Here is a 13,592-nt window from a genome sequence, read left to right as displayed (position 1 = left end):
TTTATATACCACGATCACACAAGTCATTGAATTCGTTCCTAATTTAATTAAGAAACTTTATCGTTCAACAAAATCTTTCTCACGAAAACCCACCGAAAAATCAAATTATTCCGCATATTAAACATCCTCAAAAAAGCCCTCCCTCCCTACCAATAAAATCGAATTTAACCGCCAATACCTGTACACGATTAAATCATTATGATGAGCCCAAACTTTTTTATTTGTGTCGACTCAGACTGCTTCCAATTTTAACCACACAAATATTATTTGTCATATAAAATTAATTATTATATATTTTGTTCGTAAGCATTAAAATTTCAATAACATTCAACGTATGCACATTATGGTTAGGTGGTAAATATAAAAAAATTTTGCTTGGGTTAACGATACACATACTTGTGGATTATTTGATGAATCACGTAGAGTACGTAAAAAATTGTAATTACATGTCACAGTCTTTTTTATTACCATTCATCCCGTGAGTCCGTTTTAATCGAATAAATTTTCCTTTTATCTGACATTTAATATAATGCCGGTTTCATCGCTTTTTTGTTGTTGTTGCTGATGGGAGGGCCGTTCACATATTACGTAACGTGAAAAATTGACTTTTTTGAGATCCACCATACCCCCCCCCCCCCCCCCTCATCCTGCTTCTTTCCGCAATATTCCTTAATTCGTAGTAAAATCTCAACATCAGAACCCCCTCCCCCTTCCGATTCCCTAAGACCGTTCCATAACTCCTCAACATCCCCCCAACCTATATTCTCCTTTCTCTTATTTGACACAATTTTGTGTGTTATGTAATTTTTGTATGTTAAGTTATATAGCAATTAATTAACTTAATTAATGATTTCATATAGTAAACAATTGGGGATATGCTGAGAGTCACAGGAGGGATATAAAGACATAAATCCTAATGACAGACACGACAGCAACAACAATACAGATGAGAGAAAGGAATAAAAAAAAGTTAATCGGCCTCTCAAATTATGTCACAGGAGTTAAAATTAACTTCCGTTCTTTGTGATCACGGTTAGATGATTTGAGGGGTTTTTGGACACTATTTAGAAGTGATTTTTGATTGGATGATTATAGGGGGATTGATATGGAAGTGCTTGATAGTTTTAACTAGATATGATGATTGTTTCATGGAAGGAAGTTGTTGATAGAGGTAATATAGCACTTGATATTGGTAATTGGCAAAGAGGAACCAGCGATAGAACTAGATTTAGACGTCAACTGAGAGAAGTCATGAATCACAGCTGATCTCTACGGTCTGCGAAGTAAGTAATGATTATGTCTAAGTTTCTTGAATTCTTCTTTGTTTCTTGAATTTTAGAATGATTACAGAACTGATTAGCAACACTATGCCGTCATGTAACCGTCAGAGCCTTCATACATCGTGCCTTCAACTCGGCGATGTATCAGTACTCTGGCAACTACATTGTGGTGTTCGGGAATATTAACATGAGTGATTTTCATAAAAAATAGATGCTCATGGATGACCAAAGAACTCTTGATAGGAAGCTGTCTCGATAGGGACAGTGTTGCACTTGGTATTGGTAATTGACAGAAAGAAAATAGAGTTAGAGCCAACTTAGGGCACCAGCTGAAGAAGGCCATGGATCCCAATTGATCTGTATGGCCAGCAAAGTAAGTAAGTATGAAATAGACGATAAAGTAACCTGAATTGGTCATAATATGTGGTGATCCGAATAGCACAAATCGGCTAATCATTCCAAAATTCGGTATCAAGCTGACGTGACTCCGGCATGATGCTGACTTAGTGAGCGTGACTCAGACATAGTGCTGACATGGAGCTGACCAACTCAGAGTCACGCAGGACTGTGGAAATTCATATAGCATAAATCAAAAATGTTGTGATTTCATCATCAAACAGTCCAAACGTCCTCATTACAATACCTTAAAATTATTTAAATTAAAAATAAGCTTGCATACCTTGGTGGATCTAATTTGATAGCTAACAAATCTGATATGGACTTCTTCCTTAAGCACGGTGCTATATCATCGTCTAATAAATCTCCATGACAACCCGTATCAGTTGCGACCTTTTTCTTTATCGCCAATGGATCTCGCTGTATTGCCCATGGTGATAATGCTGAACCACTTATCAAGATTGTACGATGTATCAAATCTGGCAATTGTACAAAAAAAAAGGAAGGAAAAACAGAAAAGGGAATAAAAAAAGGAATGAATTAAAAATTATTTTTCGCATGTATGGAATAAAGCTAAAAAGTCACAGCAGATTTTCGTTATGTGACAAGAGTGGAGAAAATTGGATTTAGTCGGCAGGAGCCATAAAAAATTGATTAAATTTTTTTTTTATCTTTAGTTTTCGAAAAGCATAAAAAATGATATGCATGAATTGGGTTGTTTCTTGCGAATGTGAGAGGGTTCAATGCTTTTTATGATGCTTTTTTGTTGTTGCTGAGACAAGATGGAATGGCAGTCAACTGGCAAATCAAAGAGATTTTGTTGGGATGAAATGCATCCCAAAGGAATTTATTAATGGATAACAAAAATTTGAGGATTGAAATGGAATATGGAATGTTGGACACAAATATGTCAAGTATTGTAAGCTTTTAATATTTAAATTTCTTTCAGTTTTCATTTGAAAGTTAATTTTTACCTTTGAAATTTAAAAAACATAAAATTCTAATAAATTGAATTAAAATTTTGAAAGTTCAATTGAAATTTTAGGAATTAAATGAAATTTAAAATTAATTTTTAAAAAGAAAATTCTAAAATTTCTCAATTTTAAAAAAGAAAATTCAAAATTTTAAAAAAGAAAATTTTAAATTTCTCAATTTAAAAAAAATCAAAATTTTTCAAAAAAAAGAATTAAAAATGGTAATTGAAAAAAAAAACTTTAAATATTTGAACAGTTTGAGTTGAAAATTGACAAATATAAAATAAATTTTAAAAATATTCAATTTCAAATTTAAAATATTTTAAAAAAATATACAAAAAGAAATTATAAGAATAAAATTTAAAATATTTAATAAAATTAAAATTTGAAATTTTTTCAAGTGAAATTTGGTAGAGTTTTGAATAAAATTTAAATTATATTATTTAGTATTTTTAAAGAATTTACAATAAAATTTGAAAAATTTTTAAAATAAAATTTTAAAATTTTTAAAATAAAATTTGAAAACTCTTTTAAATAAAATTTAAAAATTCTTTTAAACAAAATTTAAAAACTTCATTAAAATGAAATATAAAAATTAGATTCAAAATCTTAATTTCAGAAATAAAATTTTACGATTTTAAAATTAAAGTCTACAATTTTAATAATAAATTTAATTGTTCTAAAAAATTAAAGTTTTTTTTAATAAAATTGAAAAAATTTAAGAATTTAATATTATTGAACAAATTTTGAACAAAATTAATAGAATCAAAAAATAATAAAATTAAAAAATTATGTTTAATAAGATTAAGAATTCAAAGTTTAAAAAATTAAAAATTTATAAAATTTTAAAAATTGTAAAAAAATAAAAAAATAAAAAAAAATTAACAAAATTAAAAAATTATATCCATAAAAAATCCTAATAAATTTATTAATGTCTAACACTCTTTCCAGCCACTCATCGTCAATATTTACACAAAGTCTCATGTAATTTAATTTACAGCTAATTTCATAAACAAAAATTGTGAGAGTCATGTGAATATATACATATTTCCAGTTGGATGAATGGGTTGTAATTGCCAAATGTTTGCTTTTTTTTGGAAACCTTTCCGTAAATATTTGCTTTTTTGAGGTAAACTGTTTAAGCTTTTTGTAGTCTTGTTGACTCTTTTTTTATGTAAAAAATTAGTTTTTTATTCAGGAAGAATTTGAAGAAATTTTAAGGTTATGTAGCAAGTCTTCATGTCACTAAGGTTGAAATATTTTAAAATAACCTAAAAAAATCTCCATTCAAATTCATTCCAAAATTAATTCAACATCAAACAAAATCTCAATCTCATATCATCAACCCAAAGCATATCCAGCAAGTCTCACAACAACAACAACATCATTTCTTCCTCATATTCAGCATTAAATATGTACTCTCCCCAAATAAATAAAAAAAAAGCATATAGGCAGAGTATATAGAAGTAGTACATGACGTAGTGCGATGCCTAAAGTTTATGCGTCAATCTTCCATAACAAGGCACCAGAGGAAATTTGCCGTTAGTATTTGCATACAATGAATATTTTACAGAAAAACATTATGATGTATGCTGAAGTCTGCAGGAAATAAATGTGAAATAAGTTAAGTGTTCACAAAAATAAAGAAGAGATTGAGATTTTTTGTTCTTGTGTGTTGTTAAGGGATGTGCCAAGATTATGCTTAGTTTTTAGAATTTCTAGAAGGAATTTTTGTGAATTTTGATTGGAATTACAAGGCTGTATGGGAGAAATGTTGTGATTAGGGATGTTTAGACCCCCCCAAAGTATGAGCATAGCCTAGAATCTATAGAAATACTCCTCTTGTCTTGAGGGACTCAGGGTTGAGGAAAGTTGATGAAAAATTTATGTATGCAACGTAAATTATGAAAGCTTTTGGGATTTTTGCATTGAAAAGCTCAAATTGAAGATTGCTCTCTAAAAAAGAAGTGATTTACCCAAACCGCACTCCCTAAATCCTTCCCTGGATGCGTCCATACCTGAAAGTAATTGAAGAAACCTTTAAAAATCAATTATTTCTGACACATCCTCAAATTCACCTCTAACTCTCCAAGTTTAGGGGTGTTAGACCTAATTCCTAGAAACTTACTCCAAATCAAAATTAAAGAAACTTAATTGTTCCAGAAATACCTCAAATGATGCAGAAATGTTTCATAAGACTGGATGTTTCTTTCAAGGGTCAGACACTCCAGTGGTACAGTACTGTACTTACTGTACTTACTGTACTTTTCATACAAGTAATTACTGTACTTTCATATAAATTCAACAAGTACAGTAAGTACAGTACTGTACCACTGGAGTGTCTGACCCTTGGTTTCTTCTTTAAAAATGATGGTGGATCAGGAATTGGGATTCTAATGCCATAGAAAATATCATTTCTTGGACAGTAGTACAAGCTTGTTTCACCGCCCTTGGATGTAAAAGGCGGCCAGGAGCTAAAAAAGCTACTTAGCTCTGAAAAGAACCTTTTGTTGTGACCTAAGTTCCACATACGAACATAGTTTCAGTAAGTAAGCAAATAAGTAAGGATTTGGGGTATTTGGGTCAAAAAATTGTAAATTAAAATTCAAGATCAGTTGGAAGCAGAGTTGACAGGACTCGATAGTTGATGTGCCATTTTGAACTTTTGGAATCTGGACTCCCAAAGTCCAGCCAACTCTGCTTGAAGAGCATTTTATCTTATCTTCTGATTTTGTCCCAATTCTAGAATATCCATAATAAATTGAGAAAGCTCTAGAATCTACATACAAATTCCTTTCACATACACCCCATCATCAAGCCTCTTAGCAATATTAAAGAGATGAGATTTACCTCTCACCACAAGCTTTTATCTCTCAGGGTGTTCATGAAGTAATGAAATCTACATAATTGAAAATCATATCTGATGAATTTTTGATAAACTTGTGGCTTATGTAATTTGTTGATCAATCCCCTAGACTATGTGCAATTTTTTTTGTGCTTCATAATTGAAATTTCAATTTCCTTCCAATTTAGTTTTTCATTGTTGCAAAAAAAATTTTTATTTTGGATGCAATTTTCAGCCACAAATGTTGATGTATTGCATCATCATAGATTTTTTTATATGTTCTGCAATTGCAATTGCTATAAAAAAATGTATGTGAAAAATTGTATACACAAATTTACATTTTTATGCCCTGACATTGCAATTTTCTTTTTTCTGTGCATGTTGCTGCATATAAAAAAGCAGCAATATCTCATATATGCACAATTTTCTCACTCCCATGCAACATATGTGCTGTGAACACAATGAATATAAAAAAAATAAAATATAAGTGTTGAAACAGGAATAACATACCACTAGCTACGGGTGATACTATCAAAATATTTGCAAGTGCAGCACCATGACCATGTCCCATTAGCGTCACCATATTTGGATTGCCATTAAATGCTGGCAAATTTTCACGTAACCAATGTAAGCCAGCAACCAGATCCATTAATCCAAAATTTCCCTGAGATGATGCCTTTGTGCCAGTTTTTAAAAATCCTGTGAAATGAATAAATTAATAAATGTTAAGGTATGGGAATGGCTGAATTATGACTATAAAATATATTTTTATTACAAATTTACGAATGAGAAATGAAAATTTTTCATCATAAGAACTTCAAAGTCAGTAACGTAACCCATTCGTAGAGCATAAACTCCCATTTTTATTTTTTTATCTGAAATTCATATAGGATATTGTTTATTATAAAACATTTGCACTGCCATAAATTTTTTCTCAGCACTGCCTTCGCATAAAAATTATTTTTTCTTCCTACTGCCTTCTTATTTTTCCCCTTTGATAAAGTTCTGCGAGACTCTTTCCTTTTTTTTGCATCGTCATTTTGCTGAGGTTTCAGATATAATGCTCATTTGACCTATTTTTTCATATGATGCGGGGTGACTTTATGTTGATGATTGAATGGCTTTTGATTTAATATTTTTAATGGATGGAAATTGGGGTTTTTGGCAGATTAATGGTCACTGACCTAAGAGTTTTATGGATGTTTACTTGAAGAAATGATTTGTGAGAGACGATATGATTGCTCAAACCAGAGTTGGAAGAACTCTGGGAATTGAAATTCACTGGACTCGAAAGCAGTGTTGATAAACCTTGACCTTGAAAAAGGCAAACTTTGCAAAGGCAATGAAAAGGCAAAGTTTCTCAAAAAAGAATCTTTCAAGGCAATCGGGTTTCTGATATTTGTCGAGACTGACAACAATAGAGTCTGGACTTTAGAAACGTTCACGAGATTTAAATTTCAGTCTTTTCAGTCACGGTGTCAAAGATTTGTCAAAACCGAGAGTTCAAAAGTTTCTCTTGTAATCTAAAAAAGTGAAGTCAGTTTTAGTAACAATGGAGTTTTGGTTCGAAACTTGTCGAAACCGTTCACTTTGTGAAACTCAAGTGGAGTGGAACTTAAATGGATTCCTGTGAATTTCGGAAGATAAAACATAAAATAATATAAATCAGATTGCCATTCATTTTCTAAGAAAATTCCTTTTTATGAAAGGCGAATCTGTATAAATGATAAAAATTCATCTAAAAACATTCGAATGTTGTATAATATATCGTACTCCGAGCGACACAAATGAAGAAGACTTCACCACTAAGCTTTAAAGTTCCGCTAAATCTCCTTTTAATTCTCCTTATTAGCAATAAATGGAAGCCGCCTAGACTTGACTGCCAAAAATATGATATTTTTATCATATTATGCTATATGCGACCATATGGTGACTTCCATTTGGTGTCAATAAAGGAGATTTATTCTTCATTTTAGTCACTCGGGGTACCATTGTTCTTTTTGTCAACAAATTGTACCCTCAATCTGACTTGAAAACATGAGCTCACTTAGTTAAGTAAGTATGCTCACTTTGTATCTTAGAGTTTGCGGCATTAACTTTAAACAATGCTGATTAAACATTGTTTCATGCCTGACTAAACATTCTGACAGAATTCCCCCAAAGGCTAATCTTTAGATCCACGAATTATTTCCAAAGCCCCCGAAGAAAAAAAAAAATCATTTTTACCTTTTGAAGCTTTTATGACTTTTCATTCATTTCTTTCTTTTTTTTTTATTTTCTTTTTCTTTTCCTTAAAAAATTTATGAAAAAATAAACATTTGAAGTCAATATATATTTTACAGATGCGCAAAATGCTGGCATAAAAAATAATCTCAGCGAGAATGTGCTACCATAGAAATTAAATAAAGATAAAAAAAAATGGAAGAGAGAAATGAGTCTTTGCTGTATACGTACCGAGAATGCCTAAACGAAAATTTATCGTTACAACAATTATCTTGCTATGGGCAGCGAGTACAGTTCCATCATATAAATTTCCAGAATTCCATTCGTATGACTCTCCATGAATGTACACTAATGTTGCCATTGGCTTATCTATTGAGGCACCTGATTCATCTGTAAATAAAAACATTTTGGATGTAAAATTTTAAGATTTATATTTTTTTTGTGAGTTCGATTTTCAATTTCAACATTTTTGCATAAAACCAGGAGGTAAAGGTGTTTTATGTGCAATCATAAAAAAGAATCTCTTTTCGTTCCTCCTGCCTTTAATTTTCATCCCCTCAGTTATCGACAATTTCCCACAACTCCTACATTGCAATCAAGATCTCGTTTTTAGGAATAGGAGGGTTTTTGGAAGTAAAATAATGTGAGAAATATTTTGAAAAGTACTTTTTGAAAGATTAATTGAAGATTCATGAGTTATCATCGAGTATGCATCAATGGTTATGTGTGGTGATGGGTGAATCCATGGATGAACTTCATTCTATGACTTACTAGGTAAATTAGAGAATACATTCATGACCTAGAAGTCAATTTAAGGTCACTGTGATGCAATCTGTCGTCTTTAAAAATAGGCACATATGTAGTCAAATACCCAAAGAGCACGATGAAGTTTAATTTGATTTTCGACGTACAAATAAGCTGAAATAAGCAGTCATAGAGTCGATAGAGACAGCATTGCATTTGGTATTGGCAATTGGCAGGTGGAAGCCGGCGATAGAACCAGTTATAGGCGACATCTGCGAGAGGCCATGGATCACAGTTGATCTGTACGGTCAGCGAAGTAAGTAAGTAAGTAAGCAGTCATTTACCCTAACAGACAAAGAGCATACTTTAATGATTGCAGAAACATTACTACGATACCCAAAAATGATATTTTGGTCTATTAGGGTCAGTCCGTCTGCATACAATCACGTCATGTCACCAACATGGCAACACTGCAATTACATTGTGCTGCTAGAGATGGAATCATCTTGATTTACCACATTTTTTGATATTCTACATTCAAAAGCTAATATGTGGTCAACAATATATCTTCAGACACTGAATCGACTGTTGTCCAGAGCTTAAAGTCGACTTAAACTGGATAAGTCGATTTGAGTCGACTTTTTCATACAAAATTCGAGTCAAACTTTAGTTCTTCTCTGTCCTGAGGCCGAATCTCATCGAATCTAGCTTAAACTCAAAGTCACGCTGACCTTTGGTCAAATTTTTAGCCATTTCTAAGCTTTGTGCTTTCCTGTTTACTAAAAGAACACAATATTCATGTAGCTTGATTCATGAGCATGTGGCTTGCATGTGCTATTGACATATATCTTCTTCATCATCTAATTAAATTTCCCAGAAAGAAAAACAATCAAAACCAAACTCAATTTTTCATTCAAAAAAATCACCAAAGGCATACAGTCCCTCATACTTCGCAGAATCACCCATATTTCACATAAATTCAATTACTCATATTAAAGGAATATAAAAAAATTTTGTTCCTCACACTTCAGCCAAAATCAATTTCATTTTCCATCGTCACTCGTCGATAAGCATTGACATGATGAGGAAAAGCATCAACGTAACAATTTTTTTTGTTTAAGGCATCATATGTGTTGACTATCTTAACATTTCATCCAAATGGCTGACGTTCTAATCGATTTCTCACGCAATTCAATCAATTTACGTAACACTCAATAAATGGGGTTTGTGTGGAAATGAGGTGAACTGAATGTAAAATTTGGATTTTGAAGTGTTAAGGCATGATTAAGTGAGATTCTTGAGTAGCGTAAGGCGGGACATTGATTCAAATTCTGACATTAAGCTGGCATGACTCTGATTTGCTGCTGAACTCGGTTTATATGCCAGAGTTGAATTGATACCAATTTCGGTGCCGGAATTCCGAATTGATACATTTTTGCATGTAAACCGAGTCTAGCAGCAAGTCAAAGCCCAGTCTGCAACCTAGATCGGATTGAGCTATGTAAACTGAGTCCAACAGCAAGTCAAAGTCAAATTGGCCTGGTACAGGAATTATAATCAACTCGACTTTGGCGTGTTAACCGAATCCGGCACCTAGCCAGATCCACGTCATCCTCAAGTAAGACAACCATTAATTCCCCAAAAGTCAAACATCACAACCAAACGTCCCCAAATGTTGCACAGCAATACAAAAAATGTGGCATCGCTTTATATATTGAGAGAGCTTTGCGTCGTTAAGCTTCTTTGTAACTTTTTATTTTATTTTTAAAAATGGAAGACAGCACAAAAAACAAAAGTTTTCAATTTCATTTTTTTTTTTATATTTTGCTGGTTCATCGTCTTCCTTATAATTCTCAACTGTAAGACATTGTAATCGTCGTATTAGACAAGACTGCAAAGTGATATGAACGAAAAATAAAAATCAAGAAGACAAAAAAGTGACATAAATGGAACGATTGTGAAATTATTTTTGAGTTTCATATGGATGAAGCTGGATTGCTTTGTAGGGAAGGAGTTTAAAATGTTGTTTTGAAAGTTTTGAGTCTCCTAGCTACACCCCTGATTTGTTGTACATTTATTTGGCAAGTATTTTGTCTGTATTTCGTGAATTTGTATTCTAGATATTCGATGCTTGTAAAATTGATGATAATTGAGCAGTTTTGAATCAACTTGAAAATAGTTGGATGTTTCTCGCATGAATTAGCAGAAAAATTAGAATTAATAAGAAGAAGTATTTGGAAATTGATGGCTTCATTGATGTTATGAGCCCGAGTAGAATGGTATGGATGCTATGAAACTGTCTCTGAATAGCACGAATTGGTTAATTGATCCAAATTTGGAATCACGTTGGCGTGACTTTAGCATGGTGCCGAATTTACATCGAATCCGGCACAAAATCAGAGATATGATGGCCTAATTCCAGGTTTTTGATCAATTTACTGATTTTTGGTATTCGGTTGCCCTCGCAGTGATTCAAAATGAATTTGACAGTAATGTGTGTGAACTTGCGACTTTCTGGATGGAAAGAGACCAAGAAATCATGAAATAACTGTTTCAGCAATGCTGCAAAAGTGGTGGGAATTAGAAACTGGCAGAAGTTATCTAAAGAACCATCGCCAAGGAAGTAAGTAAGTATGTAAGAAAAACTAATCAGAAATTGCTATCAGATCCACAATAATGGCGTAATTTACAGGCAACCACGATTTCTGGTCTGATTTTCTTATGAGCATTCACAATGTTTGTTCCAAATTGCTGCCTAGGTGTCAAAATTGTCATATAGATGACAGAAACGTTAAAATGACATAAATATTCCTTATTGGGAGTTTTGCATATTTTGAATAAGTTTTAAAGTCTTTAAGCATTTCCAAAAAGCACACGGCATAACAATCCAGAAAAAACGTCCCTTAGTTGACAGGATTCCAGCTTAGGGCGGCCATCTGTACTTTTGCCAGGACGCTGCTGTATTTTTCTATTCGACAAAGCCTTTTTGCGAAAATCATCTGGCCACCCTATTCTAGCTTGGAGTCGAATCCGTCAAAATATGGCCTCACTTGACCTTGAGACATTATTTTCCAATTCTTTTCCCCACCGTTTGCCTTTCGGGTATCAATTCATTACAAAATCAAGTCATTCAAACATTTTTACTTCCATTCCCATCCCATAAAATCGTCATAACAATATTTCATTGTCATCAATTTCTCTCATTTCAAAAACATAAATTAATATTCCATTCATGTCATGAAAGTTCAAAGAAGAACATCAATTCATTAATGAACGAAAGAAAAAATCATTAAAACAACTTGTTACTTAAGTCAATAAACTCATTTAGAAACTCAATAAAGATCAATGTGATTGAAAAGATTTTGAACTTTTCTATAATATCGATGAGGAGCAATTGATGGAGTTACGAAAAAAAAACTTTTCTGTTAAGAAATTAATGATAATTAATGGGAATATGATTAAAAATAAAGCAATGTGATTTTGATGGAGACGAAACAGCTGCGTAGCTTTAAAGTCACTGTCCATTACCATACCAATTCCTATAGGGGCCGTTCACTTATTACGTCCGCTTTTTAGGGGTACCCCCACCCCCTTTCCTTAAGATTTTGTAACAGTAGCTGTTTTTTGTTTTAATGGACATTTTGTAACGAGGAATTCGATTTCTATAAATTCGATTTTCTTTTGCGTAACTTAATACGTGTACGGCCTCATACCTCTTTTCACCTTCATATCATACCTCAGGTACATTTTTTAAAAGCAAAAGTTTAACAATTTGATTTACACAAAAAGGTACTCCATCATCAAAAGTTTTCGGTAACTGAATCCTCATGCCTAAGGTCTTAACATAAAAAAAATATTATTATTCTTATAAAGCATTTAATTCTTCATGTTGATTAAACATCAACATTAAAGCTTACGACAATTTACATTGTAAATCCCAACACACTCTTAACTAATTGTAGCTATTAATTATGAAAACCTCTAATTCCTATATAGAAATTCCTTTTCAAGTCAAAGCATAATTAAATGACAATATGACATTGTAATTTTGTAGGTTGAATTGCGACATTATATCACTTAATACTATTATTGAAATAGGTAGGTGCAAAAATCAAGAGATCATTAAAGATAATTTTAATAATAAAATCGCAGTGTGAAATTTAATAATGTTGGCACTTCATTAATTAAAGTAACATTTAAATAATTCTCATGTGAAGCACGATTTCTTTTCTTTTGTTGTTGTGGTATTAAATTCGCATTTTCTATTGTCAGTGGTGTAGTGAGGGGGTTGAAAGTCTTAGATTTGTGGGTAGACTAGGAGTTACTTGTTCTGAATAACAAACAGTCAGAAATTCCAAAAGGGAAATTATTTTCTTAAAATTGTGTCTAGTCAAGAAGTTATTGTCTCAAATGTCTGGTCTTGTCAGGAAATTGCTCGTCTCATACTTGTGTCTAGTAAGGAGGTTACTGGTCTCGTACTAGTGAGTAGCATAGTCAACTTTATCATTCTACAATCTAACAAGTCTCAGACTACTGGTTTAATCATGAAATCAAAAGAATCCTTATTAATATTAAACCTTATTAATATTGAACTAATCGTTGAGTTTGTGACTAAATAAAGAACAGAGCTTTTATACTTGATGTCACTTGATTTCTATGCACATTTGGATCTGGTCCTTTTCGCATGTTTTTTGACGCATTCCAGATCAGCACAATGCATATTCTAGAGCACTGCTACATCGCCATGTTAACGACAAGACGTGAAATTGCTCTGACGGCACTGTGCAAGTTGACCATTTTTTGCAGCAATTTAACCATTCGGGCTTATTGAAGAAAACTTTAATTTCGGCTCATTAGCTCCCTAGATATTAAAACGTAGGAAGCTTATTTGACTAAGAAATAAACGAGTGAAGATTCACCAAACCATCACACTCGAACCTACATCTACAGTTTAGAATCGGATCCAAACTGTTCCTTTCACGACATTGCTGCCTGTAGCCAACAAAATCAAACTTTTCCCATGCTAATTCTCTCGAGTGGACAAAAGGACATTATCAATAGTTAATGACAAGTTCATGTCATAGAATGCCAGTGACTGGTTCTAACGGTAGGGTCTTAAACCCATGATCC

The 13,592-nt window shown here is 32.5% G+C and overlaps 1 protein-coding gene across 2 annotated transcripts in view; it reads right to left on the bottom strand.

Moving 5' to 3' along the window:
* The window catches only part of Nlg2 (Neuroligin 2), a 121,037-nt gene that overhangs the window by 34,903 nt on the left and 72,542 nt on the right, over positions 1–13,592 (bottom strand). For both annotated transcript variants that reach the window (XM_070642258.1, XM_070642259.1), the window contains exons 6-8: positions 7,950–8,108; positions 6,006–6,194; positions 1,960–2,155 (exon numbers count right to left, since the gene is read on the bottom strand). In XM_070642258.1, the coding sequence (XP_070498359.1) occupies positions 1,960–2,155; positions 6,006–6,194; positions 7,950–8,108 (544 nt within the window). The remainder of the gene's footprint in view (positions 1–1,959; positions 2,156–6,005; positions 6,195–7,949; positions 8,109–13,592) is intronic.

This window comes from Chironomus tepperi, unplaced genomic scaffold, assembly GCF_022539635.2.
Source record: "Chironomus tepperi strain 1889 unplaced genomic scaffold, CSIRO-AGI_Ctep_v1 contig_275, whole genome shotgun sequence".
Taxonomy (NCBI): Eukaryota; Metazoa; Arthropoda; class Insecta; order Diptera; family Chironomidae; genus Chironomus; species Chironomus tepperi.
Note: the sequence above shows the minus strand (reverse complement) of the source record. Positions and strands in the feature narration are given on the sequence as shown.